This window comes from Salvelinus namaycush, chromosome 5 (assembly GCF_016432855.1).
Source record: "Salvelinus namaycush isolate Seneca chromosome 5, SaNama_1.0, whole genome shotgun sequence".
Lineage (NCBI taxonomy): Eukaryota > Metazoa > Chordata > Actinopteri > Salmoniformes > Salmonidae > Salvelinus > Salvelinus namaycush.
The window spans coordinates 66,621,465-66,637,898 of NC_052311.1; the positions used below are offsets into that span (position 1 = coordinate 66,621,465).

General features: G+C 45.9%; 1 protein-coding gene across 2 annotated transcripts in view; it reads right to left on the reverse strand.

Annotated features, from left to right (window-relative positions):
* The window catches only part of megf8 (multiple EGF-like-domains 8), a 45,958-nt gene that overhangs the window by 3,309 nt on the left and 26,215 nt on the right, over positions 1-16,434 (reverse strand). For both annotated transcript variants that reach the window (XM_038994992.1, XM_038994991.1), the window contains exons 23-42: positions 15,408-15,621; positions 14,927-15,170; positions 14,677-14,809; positions 14,294-14,544; positions 14,020-14,130; positions 13,822-13,940; positions 13,416-13,653; positions 13,059-13,230; positions 12,614-12,777; positions 11,397-11,532; positions 11,070-11,301; positions 10,765-10,891; positions 10,462-10,678; positions 10,123-10,337; positions 9,783-9,978; positions 9,271-9,439; positions 8,019-8,211; positions 7,636-7,806; positions 7,155-7,285; positions 88-220 (exon numbers count right to left, since the gene is read on the reverse strand). In XM_038994992.1, coding sequence (XP_038850920.1) covers positions 88-220; positions 7,155-7,285; positions 7,636-7,806; positions 8,019-8,211; positions 9,271-9,439; positions 9,783-9,978; positions 10,123-10,337; positions 10,462-10,678; positions 10,765-10,891; positions 11,070-11,301; positions 11,397-11,532; positions 12,614-12,777; positions 13,059-13,230; positions 13,416-13,653; positions 13,822-13,940; positions 14,020-14,130; positions 14,294-14,544; positions 14,677-14,809; positions 14,927-15,170; positions 15,408-15,621 — 3,566 coding nt within the window. The remainder of the gene's footprint in view (positions 1-87; positions 221-7,154; positions 7,286-7,635; positions 7,807-8,018; positions 8,212-9,270; positions 9,440-9,782; positions 9,979-10,122; positions 10,338-10,461; positions 10,679-10,764; positions 10,892-11,069; positions 11,302-11,396; positions 11,533-12,613; positions 12,778-13,058; positions 13,231-13,415; positions 13,654-13,821; positions 13,941-14,019; positions 14,131-14,293; positions 14,545-14,676; positions 14,810-14,926; positions 15,171-15,407; positions 15,622-16,434) is intronic.

Consider the following 16,434-nt stretch of genomic DNA (forward strand, 5'->3'; position numbering starts at 1 on the left):
CAAGGTATCCTTATTCATTACTCCCCCTGCTGTATCAGTATACCTGCTTGTAAACTGTGTCTAGTGCCTGCACCATCCTATCCATACCTGTGTTCTGTAGCAGTCCTTCCTGTCGCTCTGCGGGCTGCTGAGGCAGGAAGAGGTCTCTGTGTTGTTCTGACATGGGCAGCCTGTGCCGTCATGTTCATTACACGTGTCTGCATGGCCGTTACACTGACACCTGCAGGTGGGAGGAACAAAGAGCATTTCAGCTTTCTGTGGGATTCAGCCCTCCAAAGTGATTTTTACAGAATCACACCTTCATCAAGAACACTCTTCTGAAGTGCACAGTCTGGAAAAGTGAAGATGGCGCCGGAAGAAAAATGGGGGCGGAAGAAATGGCAGCAGTTTTACGGGCGCCCAACCAATTGTGCAATTAAGTGTTTTTGTGTGTGTTATTTATAACTTAATTTGTACATAATGTTTCTGCCACCGTATCTTACGGTAAAAAATAGCTTCTGGATATCAGGACAGCGATCACTCACCTTGGATTAGACAAAGACAGGACATACTCCGAACACCTGACAAGGCCAACATCCCAGTTATTGGCAAGAGGAAGAGACGCAGGTACAGAGGGCACAGAGCGGGGTGCCTCGTAAGGATCCGCAGGAAGTGAGTGGGAAAGCTGCCGTTATCATCAATATTACTCACCAACGTGCAATCATTGGACAAAAATTAGACGAGGTACGATCACGAATATCCTACCAACGGGACATCAAAAACTGTAATATCTTATGTTTCACGGAATCGTGGCTGAATGATAACATGGACATTCAGCTAGCGGGATATATGCTGCACCGGCAAGATAGGGGCGGTCTGTGCATATTTGTAAACAACAGCTGGTGCACGAAATCTAAGGAAGTCTCTAGATTTTGCTCCCCTGAAGTAGAGTATCTTATGATAAATTGCAGACCACACCATTTGCCAAGAGAGTTTTCAGCTCTACTTTTCGTGGCTGTTTATTTACCACCACAGACGGATGCTGGCACTAAGACCGCACTCAATGAGCTGTATAAGGAAATAAGCAAACAGGAAACCGCTCACCCAGAAGCGGCGCTCCTAGTGGCCGGCAACTTTAATGCAGGGAAACTTAAATTAGTTCCACCTAATTTCTATCAACATGTTAAATGTGCAACCAGAGGGAAAAAAATCTAGATCACCTGTACTCCACACACAGAGAAGCGTACAAAGCTCTCCCTCGCCCTCCAATTGGTAAATCTGACCACAATTCTATCCTCCTGATTCCTGCTTGCAAGCAGAAATTAAAGCAGGAAGCACCAGTGACTCGGTCTATAAAAAAGTGGTCAGATGAAGCAGATGCTAAACTACAGGACTGTTTTGCTATCACAGACTGGAACATGTTCCGGAATTCTTCCGATGGCATTGAGGAGTACACCACATCAGTCACTGGTTTTATCAATAAGTGCATCGAGGACGTCGTCCCCACAGTGACTGTACGTACATACTAGAGGTCGACCGATTATGATTTTTCAACGCTGATACCGATTATTGGAGGACCAAAAAAAGCCGATACCGATTAATCGGACGATTTGTTTTATATTTTATTTGTAATAATGACAATTACAACAATACTGAATGAACACTTATTTTAACTTAATATAATACATCAAAAAAATCAATTTAGCCTCAAATAAATAATGAAACATGTTCAATTTGGTTTAAATAATGCAAAAACAAAGTGTTGGAGAAGAAAGTAAAAGTGCAATATTTGCCATGTAATAAAGCTAACGTTTAAGTTCCTTGCTCAGAACATGAGAACATATGAAAGCTGGTGGTTCCTTTTAACATGAGTCTTCAATATTCCCAGGTAAAAAGTTTTAGGTTGTAGTTATTATAGGAATTATAGGACTATTTCTCTCTATACGATTTGTATTTCATATACCTTTGACTATTGGATGTTCTTATAGGCACTTTAGTATTGCCAGTGTAACAGTATAGCTTCCGTCCTTCTCCTCGCCCCTACCTGGGCTCGAACCAGGAGCACATCGACAACAGCCACCCTCGAAGCAGCGTTACCCATGCAGAGCAAGGGGAACAACTACTCCAAGTCTCAGAGCGAGTGATGTTTGAAACGCTATTACCGCGCACCCCGCTAACTAGCTAGCCATTTCACATCGTTTACACCAGCCTAATCTCGAGAGTTGATAGGCTTGAAGTCATAAACAGCTCAATGCTTGAAGCATTGCGAAAAGCTGCTGGCAAAACGCACGAAAGTGCTGTTTGAATGAATGCTTACGAGCCTGCTGGTGCCTACCATCGCTCAGTCAGACTGCTCTATCAAATCATAGACTTAATTATAACATAATAACACACAGAAATACGAGCCTTTGGTCATTAAAATGGTCAAATCCGGAAACTATCATTTCGAAAACAAAACGTTTATTCTTTCAGTGAAATACGGAACCGTTCCGTATTTTATCTAACGGATGGCATCCCTAAGTCTAAATATTGCTGTTACATTGTACAACCTTCAATGTTATGTCATAATTATGTACAATTCTGGCAAATTAATTACGGCCTTTGTTAGGAATAAATGGACTTCACACAGTTCGCAATGAGCCAGGCGGCCCAAACTGCTGCATATACTCTGACTGCTTGCACGGAACGCAAGAGAAATGACACAATTTCCCTAGTTAAAAGAAATTCATGTTAGCAGGCAATATTAACTAAATATGCAGGTTTAAAAAGATATACTTGTGTATTGATTTTAAAGAAAGGCATTGATGTTTATGGTTAGGTACATTGGTGCAACGACAGTGCTTTTTTCCGCAAATGCGCTTGTTAAATCATCACCCGTTTGTCGAAGTAGGCTGTGATTCAATGAGAAATTAACAGGCACCGCATCGATTATACGCAACGCAGGACACGCTAGATAAACTAGTAATATCATCAACCATGTGTAGTTAACTAGTGATTATGTTAAGATTTATTGTTTTTTATAAGATAAGTTTAATGCTAGCTAGCAACTTACCTTGGCTTCTTGCTGCCCTCGCGTAACAGGTAGTCAGCCTGCCACACAGGCCCCTCGTGGAGTGCAATGTAAGGCAGGTGGTTAGAGCGTTGGACTAGTAACCGGAAGGTTGCAAAAACGAATCCCCGAGCTGACAAGGTAAAAATCTGTTGTTCTGCCCCTGAACAAGGCAGTTAACCCACCGTTCCTAGGCCGTCATTGAAAATAAGAATGTGTTCTTAACTGACTTGCCTAGTTAAATAAAGGTGTAAAAAAAATATATACACTGCTCAAAAAAATAAAGGGAACACTTAAACAACACAATGTAACTCCAAGTCAATCACACTTCTGTGAAATCAAACTGTCCACTTAGGAAGCAACACTGATTGACAATACATTTCACATGCTGTTGTGCAAATGGAATAGACAACAGGTGGAAATTATAGGCAATTAGCAAGACACCCCCAATAAAGGAGTGGTTCTGCAGGTGGTGACCACAGACCACTTCTCAGTTCCTATGCTTCCTGGCTGATGTTTTGGTCACTTTTGAATGCTGGCGGTGCTTTCACTCTAGTGGTAGCATGAGACGGAGTCTACAACCCACACAAGTGGCTCAGATAGTGCAGCTCATCCAGGATGGCACATCAATGCGAGCTGTGGCAAGAAGGTTTGCTGTGTCTGTCAGCGTAGTGTCCAGAGCATGGAGGCGCTACCAGGAGACAGGCCAGTACATCAGGAGACGTGGAGGAGGCCGTAGGAGGGCAACAACCCAGCAGCAGGACCACTACCTCTGCCTTTGTGCAAGGAAGAGCAGCAGGAGCACTGCCAGAGCCCTGCAAAATGGCCTCCAGCAGGCCACAAATGTGCATGTGTCTGCTCAAACGGTCAGAAACAGACTCCATGAGGGTGGTATGAGGGCCCGACGTCCACAGGTGGGGGTTGTGCTTACAGCCCAACACCGTGCAGGACGTTTGGCATTTGCCAGAGAACACCAATATTGGCAAATTCGCCACTGGCGCCCTGTGCTCTTCACAGATGAAAGCAGGTTCACACTGAGCACATGAGCACATGTGACAGACGTGACAGAGTCTGGAGACGCCGTGGAGAACGTTCTGCTGCCTGCAACATCCTCCAGCATGACCGGTTTGGCGGTGAGTCAGTCATGGTGTGGGGTGGCATTTCTTTGGGGGGCCGCACAGCCCTCTATGTGCTCGCCAGAGGTAGCCTGACTGCCATTAGGTACCGAGATGAGATCCTCAGACCCCTTGTGAGACCATATGCTGGTGCGGTTGGCCCTGGGTTCCTCCTAATGCAAGACAATGCTAGACCTCATGTGGCTGGAGTGTGTCAGCAGTTCCTGCAAGAGAAAGGCATTGATGCTATGGACTGGCCCGCCCGTTCCCCAGACCTGAATCCAATTGAGCACATCTGGGACATCATGTCTCGCTCTATCCACCAACGCAACGTTGCACCACAGACTGTCCAGGAGTTGGCGGATGCTTTAGTCCAGGTCTGGGAGCAGATCCCTCAGGAGACCATCCGCCACCTCATCAGGAGCATGCCCAGGCGTTGTAGGGAGGTCATACAGGCACGTGGAGGCCACACACACTACTGAGCCTCATTTTGACTTGTTTTAAGGACATTACATCAAAGTTGGATCAGCCTGGAGTGTGGTTTTCCACTTTAATTTTGAGTGTGACTCCAAATCCAGACCTCCATGGGTTGATAAATTTGATTTCCATTGATAATTTTTGTGTGATTTTGTTGTCAGCACATTCAACTATGTAAAGAAAAAAGCATTTAATAAGAATATTTCATTCATTCAGATCTAGGATGTGTTATTTTAGTGTTCCCTTTATTTTTTTGAGCAGTGTATTATAATTAAGTCTATGATTTGATATTTGATAGAGCAGTCTGACTGAGCGGTGGTAGGCAGGAGCAGGCTCGTAAGCATTCATTCAAACAGCACATTCCTGCATTTGCAACCAGCTCTTCGCTGTTCTTCAAGCATTGCGCTGTTTATGACTTCAAGCCTATCAACTCCCGAGATTAGGCTGGCAATACTATAGTGCCTATAAGAACATCCAATAGTCAAAGGTATATGAAATACAAATGGTATAGAGAGAAATAGTCCTATAATTCCTATAATAACTACAACCTCAAACTTCTTACCTGGGAATATTGAAGACTCATGTTAAAAGGAACCACCAGCTTTCATATGTTCTCATGTTCTGAGCAAGGAACTTAAACGTTAGCTTTTTTACATGGCAAATATTGCACTTTTACTTTCTTCTCCAACACTTTGTTTTTGCCTGTTTTAAACCAAATTGAACATGTTTCATTATTTATTTGAGACTAAATTGATTTTATTGATGTATTATATTAAATTAAAATAAAAGTGTTCATTCAGTATTGTTGTAATTGTCATTATTACATATATATATAAAATAAAAAAATAAAAATCTGCCGATTAATCATATTTTTTGGTCCTCCAATAATCGGTATCGGCGTTGAAAAATCATAATCGGTCGACCTCTAGCCCAAACACACCAAGACAATCGTGAAGAGGGCACGACAAAGCATATTCCCCCCTAGGAAACTAAAAAGATTTGTCATGGGTCCTCAGATCCTCAAAAGGTTCTACAGCTTCAACATCGAGAGCATCCTGATTGGTTGCATCACTGCCTGGTACTGCAACTGCTCGGCCTCCGACCACAAGGTACTACAGGGTAGTGCGTACGGCCCAGTACATCACTGGAGCTAAGCTGCCTGCCATCCAGGACCTCTACACCAGGCGGTGTCAGAGGAAGGCCCTAGGAATTGTCAAAGACCCCAGCCACCCCCCAGTCATAGACAGACTGTTCTCTCTACTACCGCATGGCAAGCGGTACCGGAGTGCCAAGTCTCGGACCAAAAGACTTCAACAGTTTTTACCCCCAAGCCATAAGACTCCTGAACAGGTAATCAAATGGCTACCCGGACTATTTGCATATTGTGCCACTCCCCAACCCCTCTTTTACGCTGCTGCTACTCTCTGTTTATCATATATGCATAGTCACTTTAACTATACATTAATGTACATACTACCTCAATCAGCCCAACTAACCGGTGCCCCCGCACATTGGCTACCCGGACTATCTGATTTGTGTCCCACCACCCACCACCCACTCTTTTACGCTACTGCTACTCTCTGTTTATCATCTATGCATAGTGCACTTTAACCATACCTACATGTACATACTACCTCAATCAGCCCGACTAACCTGTGCCTGTATGTAGCCTCGCAACTGTTATTTTTCACTGTTTTTTTTTACTGTTGTTTTTATTTCTTCACTTATCTATTGTTCACCTAATACCTTTTTTTACTTAGAAATTGCACTGTTGGTTAGAGCCTGTAAGTAAGCATTTCACTGTAAGGTCTACACTTGTTCTATTCGGTGCACGTGACAAATAAACTGATTTGATTCGGATGGGTGTGAACACCAAAATATGGCTCCATGTCTCTTTCATCCATTAAGCAGTGGTGTAAAGTACTGAAGTTAAAGTACTATTTAAGTATTTTTTTTGTGGTATCTGTATTTTACTACTTATATTTTGACAACTTTTACATTCCTAAAGAAAATTGACTTTTACACCTTACATTTTCCCCGACACTCAAAAGTACTCGTTACATTTTGAATGCTTAGCAGGACACAAAAAGTATCAAATTTCGCACACTAAACAGAGAACATCTCTGGTCATCCTACTGCCTCTGATCGGACAGACTCACTAAACACAAATGCTTTTTTAAATGATGTCTGAGTGTTGGAGTGTGACCCTGGCTATCCGTAAATAAAATAAAAAAATAAAATTGTGCCATCTGGTTTGCTTAATCTAAGAAATGTTAACTTATTCATACTTTTACTTTAGATAATTAAGTATATTTTAGCAACTACATTTACTGTTGATACTTAAGTATATTTAAAACCAAATACTTTTAGACTTTTACTCAAGTAGTATTTTACTGGGCGACTTTCACTTGAGTCATTTTCTATTAAGATATCTTTACTTTTACTCAAGTATGAGATTTTAGTACTTTTTCCACCACTGATTACAAGTGAATTAGATGTGGCTAGAGGTTAATTTGAAAAGAATCACTACTCACTTGTCACAGTTCCCCTGCAATAGGAAGTAGCCGCTGAGGCAGCTCTCACACTTGTCCCCCACACTGTTGTTCTGGCAGCTCACACAAACCGCTGAGTCCTCTGTAGGACCCTCCGACACCCACTGAACAATCTGATAAAGGAGAGGGAGTTCAACAAGAGAATTGCAGTTAAATGACATCCAAGGTGGTATACCCATTCCTACACTGAGTTTCTAGCTTGCACATAAATCTCTTTAATTACTTGTTACTTTTATTTCTTATTCTTATCCGTATTTTTTTTAAACTGCATTGTTGGTTAGGGGCTTGTAAGTAAGCATTTCACTGTAAGGTCCACACCTGTTGTATTCGGCGCATGTGACTAATAAAATTTGATATGACCACAAAAGATATTGTTGATCAGATCCAAAGTAATCCATTAATAAACTCAAAGCAAGTTGGAAAGAACATATAAATGAAGTAAAACAGACAGTGAGTCCCTTACGCTGTCTGGGTCCAGAGGGTGGTCTTGGGGGTGGTCTAGCGCCCTCTTGAGTTCGTCCCGGGACAGACACACTGCGCTGTTCCCCCTGCAGAACTCCCGACAGGGGCGGCACGTCCCCCCGCCCACCGCCAACCCCACATAAAGGGGCTTACACTTCTCACAGTGATCACCCTGGAACAGGAGAGAGAGAGAGCCACAAACATCAGTATATGATACACTGAATGAACTGAGCATCTGACCTGGGACCTGGGATCAGCACCAGTGTGTCACTAGTGTTTTGGCACTCAAGATACACATTGGGCTGTGACATGCATAATCTTACAGTTGATGTACTGAAATACTGTGTGTGTGTGTATATATGTGTGTGTGTCTGCCCCACTCACCATAGTGTTGTTTTTACACTCCAGACACTTGTCAGGCTCAGACACTCCTTTACAGTTGCTGTGTTTGTTACAGCGACACTGAGACGAGCAGTTGTCCCCCACAAAGCCAAAGTGACACTGACACACTCCCGGGGACACACAGGTCCCGTTGACACAGCCCTGAGCACAGACTGGCTCACACTGGCCTGACACACTGCAGGGAGGGAGTAGAGAGAAAGAGGAGAAACTTAAACGGATACTATGTATGTATGCATATATGTAATGTATGTATGTATACCTACTGAATTTGTAGCTCTGTTTATTTCCAAGTTTTAATGTCACATGCACAAGTACAGTGAAATGCCTTTCTTGCAAACTCAAAACCCAACAATGGAATAATCAATGTATTACTGGAAAAAAACACGAGAAATATGAAATACAGAGTAAGCAATAAGGATACTATATACAAGAAATATTTTTAAAAGTCTGTTCCAATACCATATTTACATGTGCAGGGATACTGGAGTGATGGAGGTAGATATGTATAGGGGTAAAGTGACTGACTAGGCAACAGGATATAACATAAACAGATTAGCAGCAGCTTGTATGTGAGTGAGTGGGAGGGTGTGTAGAGTCAGTTTAAATGTATGTGCAGATAATGTGTGAGTGAGCAGATGATGGAGTGAGTGACAGTGTGTGAGTGTGTAGGGCCCTGTGAGAGTGCAAATATTGAAATAAAAGGTCAATAAAGATACAAGACAAACTCAGTCTGTGTAGTTATTCTGTTAGCTAATTATCAGGCTTATTGTTTGGGGATAGAAGCTGTTTAAGAGCCTGTTGGTGTCAGACTTGATGCATAGGTACCGCTTGCTGTGCGGAAGCAGAGAGAATAGTCTATGGTTGGAGACTTTAACAATTTTTTGGGCCTTCCTTCCACACCTCCTGATAAAGATGTCCTGGATGGCAGGGAACTCGGCCCCAGTGATGTACTGGGTTGCCCGCACAACCCTTCATGCGATCGAGGTCGGTGCTGTTGCCATACCAAGCAGTGATGCAGCCAGTCAAGATGCTCTCAATGATACAGCTGTAGAACCTTTTCAGGATACTATGTATGTATACCAACTGAATATGTAGCCATGTTTGCAGGACAGGTGGAGTGGTAGTACTGATGATTGTGATGATGTAATGATGAGGTTGTGTGTGTATAGCTGCGGAGGTATCCAAGTTCTGCTACTTCTGCCGTTAATGATGATTGTGACGTGTGGCTTCCTACCGGCTGAGAACGTAGCCCTGCTTGCAGGTGCAGTGGTATCCCTGGGTCAGGTCATGGCAGTCCTGGGTGATGTTACAGTGGTGGTGGCCGTTGGCACACTCATCCTCCTCTGGGCAGTGGAGGAAGGACCAGCTGCTGTTCCTCTGGGGACACACTCCCTCACTCACACCTGACACACACATGGGGGAAAGTGAGAAGAAGAGGTAACTTGAAAAAGTTATCTGGAGTAGAGAATATAACACTAAATGTCAGACAATAAAGTTGTATTCTATAAAGCTCATATTTTATTCTCTCTCATATATATATATACACACACACACACACACACACACACACACACACACACACACACACACACACACACACACACACACACACACACACACACACACACACACACACACACACACACACACACACACACACACACACACACACACACAGGATGAGGATCTATTATTCTATCCTATAAAAGGATATTCTCAAGATCTACTCAATTCTGTTCCCCTCACCGTCGAGGCCTCCCTGCTGGCAGCGTCCAGCCCCGTTGCCGCCCCGGGCAGCACACCAGCCACACTGGGGCCAAGCGATGCATTGAGAGCACTGGGTGAGCTGAGCGCACTGGGGGGAGCAGGAGTCCCCACCAGACAGCAGACGACCACACTGACCCGCCTCACAGCGCAGAGGCACGAAGGACGGACTCACACACTGGAGGAGAGGAGAGGGGCAAGGGAGGGCAGAAATATTAAATATATATTTTTTAAGCTACAATGCAGAAATATATTTTTTGCAAAAAATAGACACAGATATGCCCCTACCCCACCACCCACACACAGTCTGTCTCCGTCTTACCTGCTGCAGTGCCATGCTCCACACACAGTGCTGCCAGCCCCCGTCTGAGCCCCGGGAGCCCAGGCAGAGGCTGCAGGTGCTGAGGTGGTGGCAGGGGGGTGGGCAGGGCAGAGGGGGGGAGGACTCCACCTGCATGGGGGACACGTTGAGCAGGGCGTAGCTGAAGCACGTCCAGTCGTAGGTGGGGTTCACACTCAGGATGCGCCTGGTCTCGCCTGGGGGAACCGCAACACAAGATGTAAGAGAGTGGTTCTCAGTTATTCCAGCCACAACTTAGTCTAGTGGTCAACCCAAGACTCCTGTCCCTAGTAATAGAAGGTGAATGGAGGTGTCTCTCACCGGTGCGTTTGAACTGGCGTGTCCACATGCACTTCCCTGAGGCGGTGCACTTGGGGCAGTCGGAGGCCTCACAGCTGGTCTCAGTACAGTTGCTGGACAGGAAGATCTCTCTCTGGTTGATCCTGCAGTCGTGTTCTGAGGTGCAGCTGACTGTACTGCTGATGCATGCTCCCTCTGGACAGTTGGTGCACCACTTACACTGCAGAGCAGACTGGGACTGACAGAGAGGGGAGATTAGTGTTTGTGTGTATGTGTGTGTACTGTCTGAGCTGATGTTTGTGTGCATTTGCGTGTGTGTATTACCTGTGAGGGGCTAGAGAAGGTCCTGGGGTGGCGTGCCAGACACTCGCTGCAGGTCTTCAGTCTGCGACACTGGTCTGGTAGACGAGGGGTGGGGGAGCAGGGAGACTGACCAATAGAACAGCCCAGTCTGAGAGAGAGGGACAACACACCATAAAGAGGGAGAGAAGGGATATTTTGTCACTAAATCTGAGATAGGGAAAGAATAAACATGATTACACAAAGTGACAACCCCAAGAAACACCTCCAAAATAAAAGACACAGTCAACAACTTGGAAACATCATTCCCATGATAACCATAGCTGTACCTCTCAGCAGTATCAGAGGCGGCGCAGGTGCCCCTGCACCAGACACAGCTGCCTGTTGTGGTGTTGCAGGCCTCGGGCGTGGACAGCAAGGCACAGGGGTCAGAGGGAAGGGTCAGGGTGAGAAGACGCCCCAGGGTGACCCCGTTGAACCCCCCAGAGAGGAACAGCCGCCCACCCCAGCCCACCATGGCCAGAGACACTGAACGGTTAACCGGCTCGCCCACCGCCGAGTCTGAGCGAGAGGAAGGATAATCTCCACATCATCATCAAACTGAGCATATATGCAGTGTTTTGGCTAGCCACATGTAGTGTCAGTCACACAGTTACCTGGCTGTATCCAGGTGTTACAGTTGATCTGGTACAGAGACACTGTATTGCTGTAGTCCTCCACTCCTGTCCTCCCTCCCACAATCACCATGGTGTCTTTTATCAGGGCTGCAGCGTGGAAGAAACGGGACAGGGGCTGGGGAGAGAGAGGGAGAAAGTGAGAGGGAGAAAGAAAAAAGAACATGTTAACTTCTTTGGGACAGGGGGGCAGTATTGAGTAGCTTGGATAAAAAGGTGCCCAGAGTACACTGCCTGCTACTCAGTCCCAGTTGCTAATAAATGCATATTATTAGTATATTTGGATAGAAAACACTCTGAAGTTTCTAAAACTGTCTGAATGATGTCTGTGAGTATAACAGAACTCATATGGCAGGCAAAAACCTGAGAAAAAAAATCCAACCAGGAAGTGGGAAATCTGAGGTTTGTAGTTTTTCAACTCATTGCCTATCGAATACACAGTGTCTATGGGGTCATTTTGCACTTCCTACGGCTCACACTAGATGTCAACAGTCTTTAGAACCTGGTTTGATGCTTCTACTGTGAAGTGGGGCCGAATGAGAGGGGATTGAGTAAGGTCTGCCATGAGCTGAACATGCGCTGACCATGCGCGTTCACGTGAGAGTGAGCTCTGTTCCATCACATTTCTGAAGACAAAGGAATTCTCCGGTTGGAACATTATTGAAGATTTATATTAAAAACATCCTAAAGATTGATTGTATACTTCGTTTGACATGTTTCTACGTACTGTAATATGACTTTTCGTCTGAACTTTTGCCTGGACCTGCCCGCGCATCATGAGTTTAGATTGTGTACTGAACGCGCAAACAAAACTGAGTTATTTGGACATAAATGATGGACATTATCGAACAAAATAAACATTTATTGTGGAACTGGGATTCCTGGGAGTGCATTCTGATGAAGATCATCAAAGGTAAGTGAATGTTTATAAAGTTATTTCTGACTTCTGTTGACTGCACAATATGGCGGATATCTTTTTGTCTTGTTTGGGCTCTGAGCGCCGTACTCAAATTATTGCATGGTTTGCTTTTTCGAAATCTGACACAGCGGTTGCATTAATATGAGAAAAATTGTTACGATATAATGATGATGTCATCAATTAAGGCCAGCCTGGGAACATGTAAAAGCTGTTTAAATACCGGTTAGCTAGTTGTGAAAGAAGCATGTTCTCGTGGTAAAGCTGCCGTGGTAGTACCTACCTTATTCCCCTGTGAGGGGACCAGTAGGGACCAGGCGAGGTTGGCATAGTAGAGACTGTAGAGCTCTCCTGAGGGCTCCACTGTCTCCACGTGGAAGCGGTAGCCTCCGAACACGTACACGGCGTCCGTCTGCTCATGGTACACAGCCGAGTGGCCATACAGACCTGAAGAGAGGACAGGACACACAGGAGTCAGTCAAGAGGCAACACGGGAGGGTTAAGGGTTAATCAACAGACTGGTAAATTATGCAACATCATAAGGGACAGCAGTTTACAGTTCATGGTGTCAGAAATGACTCTTCGCTCCAACCATAATGGATGCACCTCAATCTTTATATTCTATGCCTACTTAGTGGGAGAGGTTCCACAAAAGCTGAGTAGGGACTTTCCAGATTGCCAGGTACTAAGTGAGTTAATGAGTGCAGGTGGAGATAGGTCCTTCTGACCTGTAGGAGGTGTGCCGGTGTGGGGGGCGACGGTCCAGTTGCCAGAGTGGATGTTGAACTCCAGCAGGTGATGGTTGAAGCCGCTCTCTGGAGAGTAACCTCCGATGAGCAGCATAGAGGAGTCCCGACGCACCGTTAGAGTATGACCTGCCACCGGTGGCAGCACTGAGCTCTGTGGGGGAAGAGGACACAGACTAATTGGTTACGGTACATAGAACAAGTCTATAGTAAATTGAATCGTGGGGTGTAGGCTGACAGTTAACTACCAATATTTTATGTTTAGTGTTTTTTTGTTCATATATTTTCCCAAGTAAGGCAAGATGGTGGATTACTAAAACTAAACAAACCAACTCTGACCTTGTGCTGTCTCCACACCAGACTGCTGAGGTTGAGGCTCCACGTGTCCATGGCGACGCCCTTCTGCGTGACACCGCCCACCACCAGCATGAGGTTGTGAGTGGCTCCCTGGGCGTCAGAGAGAGGCTCGTGACTGGCCAGAAGGGCAGAGGCGTGGTGGTAGCGGGGGCTGGGGGTGGAGCCTTCCTCCACTGAGCTGGTCAGCATCTGAGTCCAGCGCCGCTCCAACACAGAGTACCTGAACCCACCAATCAACACAGAGAGGGAAGAGAGACATACAGAGAAACTAACTGATATGATTTACTGGTAATTTCAAACAATTACAACAAAAAATTGCTGTCTCATAAAAGGCATCTTTAAATGAACGCTAATAAAAACACAGCCATTAAAAAGTCATCCCCCCCACCTGTAGACGTTTCCCAGGATGCCCTCTGAGAGAGAGAGGCCTCCATACATCCAGAGGTTCCCCTGGGGCCCAGACACTAGAGAATGGCCCATCCGGTGGAGGAACCTGTGGGCCTGGTTCTGTGGAGGGAGGGGGAAGTTTAACACTGTGACACTCTGTGGTGGGAGTGTTTTTATATATGTGTGTCCTGGTTCTTACCGCTGTGAGCTGTGTGTCCAGTAGGGTTTCCCAAACTAGGCTGCTGGAGTCCAGAGGGGTGGAGCAGTCAGAGCCGCCCCAACCGTCTGCACACACACACACTCCCAGAGACTAAAACGTACACATAGAGAGAGAGAGGGTTAACATTAGAGACACACAAGAGACTGCAATATATAGGAACAGGAAAAACAAAGAGGAAAACATCAAAACACCAACAAAACAACAATGAGCAGTCACACTGTCTTGCAGTAACAGTGCTACTGTTCCCTCTCACCAAGTTGCAGGAGCCTCGGCCCTCTGCTAGCCCACAGCCCTCGGGACAGAGGGGCCTGTCGCAGTACGGTCCCCCATACCCCTGAGTACACTGGCACAGCCCCCCGCTGCACTGCGCCCCTCCCTGGCATACGGGTGACCCATCCTCCCCCGCCTCAGAACCCTGGCGACAGCGCCGCACCCAGAAGGAGGCGTTGAAACCCTGAGGGCGGTCGGACGAGACGTTGGCCTCAAAGTACACAGAGATTACACCTGGGAGAGAGAGAAAAACAGAGGGATCAGAGAGGGAATCTTTCAATACTACTCATGATATTTACAGTCAGAAAATAAGTAGGAGAAAAACTTTATTTTAAAACTTTTTAAAAAATGACTAGAAGTTTTAACCTGAAGTGGCCTCCACTGTGATTGGCTGAGTCCGGGTCGTCCCACAGAACGCGCCAATCAGGTTGTGGTCCGAGTGCACCACCCCGTTGCTCAAGAAACGAGGCAGGCCGTCAAACACGTAAACGTAGGAGCTCTGTGTGTGAGAGACAGCAAATACATCTCAGGCCATGGGAATGCTGGTGGGTCTGTTCACTACAGCACAATAAACACCAGTCTGTGTTGTAGGAGTTAGTGTGTAGTTAGTACTCACAGTGCACTGTGTGTAGGAGTCTGGGTGCAGGGTGAGAGCCACAGGAGGGCACAGCTCGCCCGGCACACAGGGGGCCAGGTTCTCAGAGACAGACAGGACCCACAGACAGTGGGAGAGTCCCCCCTTCCCCCCGACGCCCCCTCGCCACCCCAGGGAGGACGAGATGGGGAGCTCAGAGAGGGGTGACTGGTGGGACAGGATCACAGAGCGCCCCTGACACTGGCGGAAACAGGTGCCATTATTCCTGAGGAAGAGAGAGTTGTATAAGTGATATGCATTAAGTGAGAGAAATTCAAACGTATAGTGAAGCAGGTTCTTAATTACAGAGCACATAGCAACTAGTTGCTGATGCACAGTACACATACTGTTCTATAAAACAGATCATTTACAGAATGCCTATTATTTGTAATGCTGCAAAACTAATTTCCTCACTGGGGGTAATAAATCCATCCATCTAGAGTCCATTGTCTGTCCCCCTCACCTGGGGTCTCCGTAGTATCCAGGCAAGCAGGATTCACAGTGTGGTCCCTGGGTGTGGTGTGTGCAGTAGCATTGGCCTGTCTGATTGTGGCAGAAGCCAAGGAGGGGGCCTCCATGGCCGTTACACTGGCAGGGCACACAGCCCCCGCCCCCGGCCAGAGCAGAACCAAAACTCCCTGGTCGACAGTGCTCACACTGGAGACCCATTGTCCAATCTGAGGAGAAGGGAGAACAGAGAGCACATTCACTGATTAGAGAAAATTATAACTTTTGAAATTAATAAACTACAGTCGTGGCTAAAGGTTTTGAGAATGACACTAATTTTAATTTTCACAAAGTCTGCTGCCTCAGTTTGTACGATGACAATTTGCATATACTCCAGAATGTTATGAAGAGTGATCAGATGAATTGCAATTAACTGCAAAGTCCCTCTTTGCTATGCAAATTAACTGAATGCCCAAAAAACATTTCCACTGCATTTCAGCCCTACCACAAAAGGACCAGCTGACATCATGTCAGTGATTCTCTCGTTAACACAGGTGTGAGTGTTGACGGGGACAAGGCTGGAGATCACTCTGTCATCCTGATTGAGTTCAAATAACAGACTGGAAGCTTCAAAAGGAGGGTGGTGCTTGGAATCATTGTTCTTCCTCTGTCAATCATGGTTACCTGCAAGGAAACACCTGCCGTCATCATTGCCTTGCACAAAAAGGGCTTCACAGGCAAGGATATTGCTGCCAGTAAGATTGCACCTAAATCAACCATTTATCGGATCATCAAGAACTTCAAGGAGAGCGGTTCAATTGTTGTGAAGAAGGCTTCAGGTCGCGTAAGAAAGTCCAGCAAGCGCCAGGACCGTCTCCTAACGTTGATTCAGCTGCGGGATCGGGGCACCACCAGTACAGAGCTTGCTCAGGAATGGCAGCAGGCAGAAGACTTTTGGAGCCACTTCTCTCCAGGAAAAACATCAGGGACAGACTGATATTCTGCAAAGGTACAGAGATTGGACTGCTGAGGACTGAGGTAAA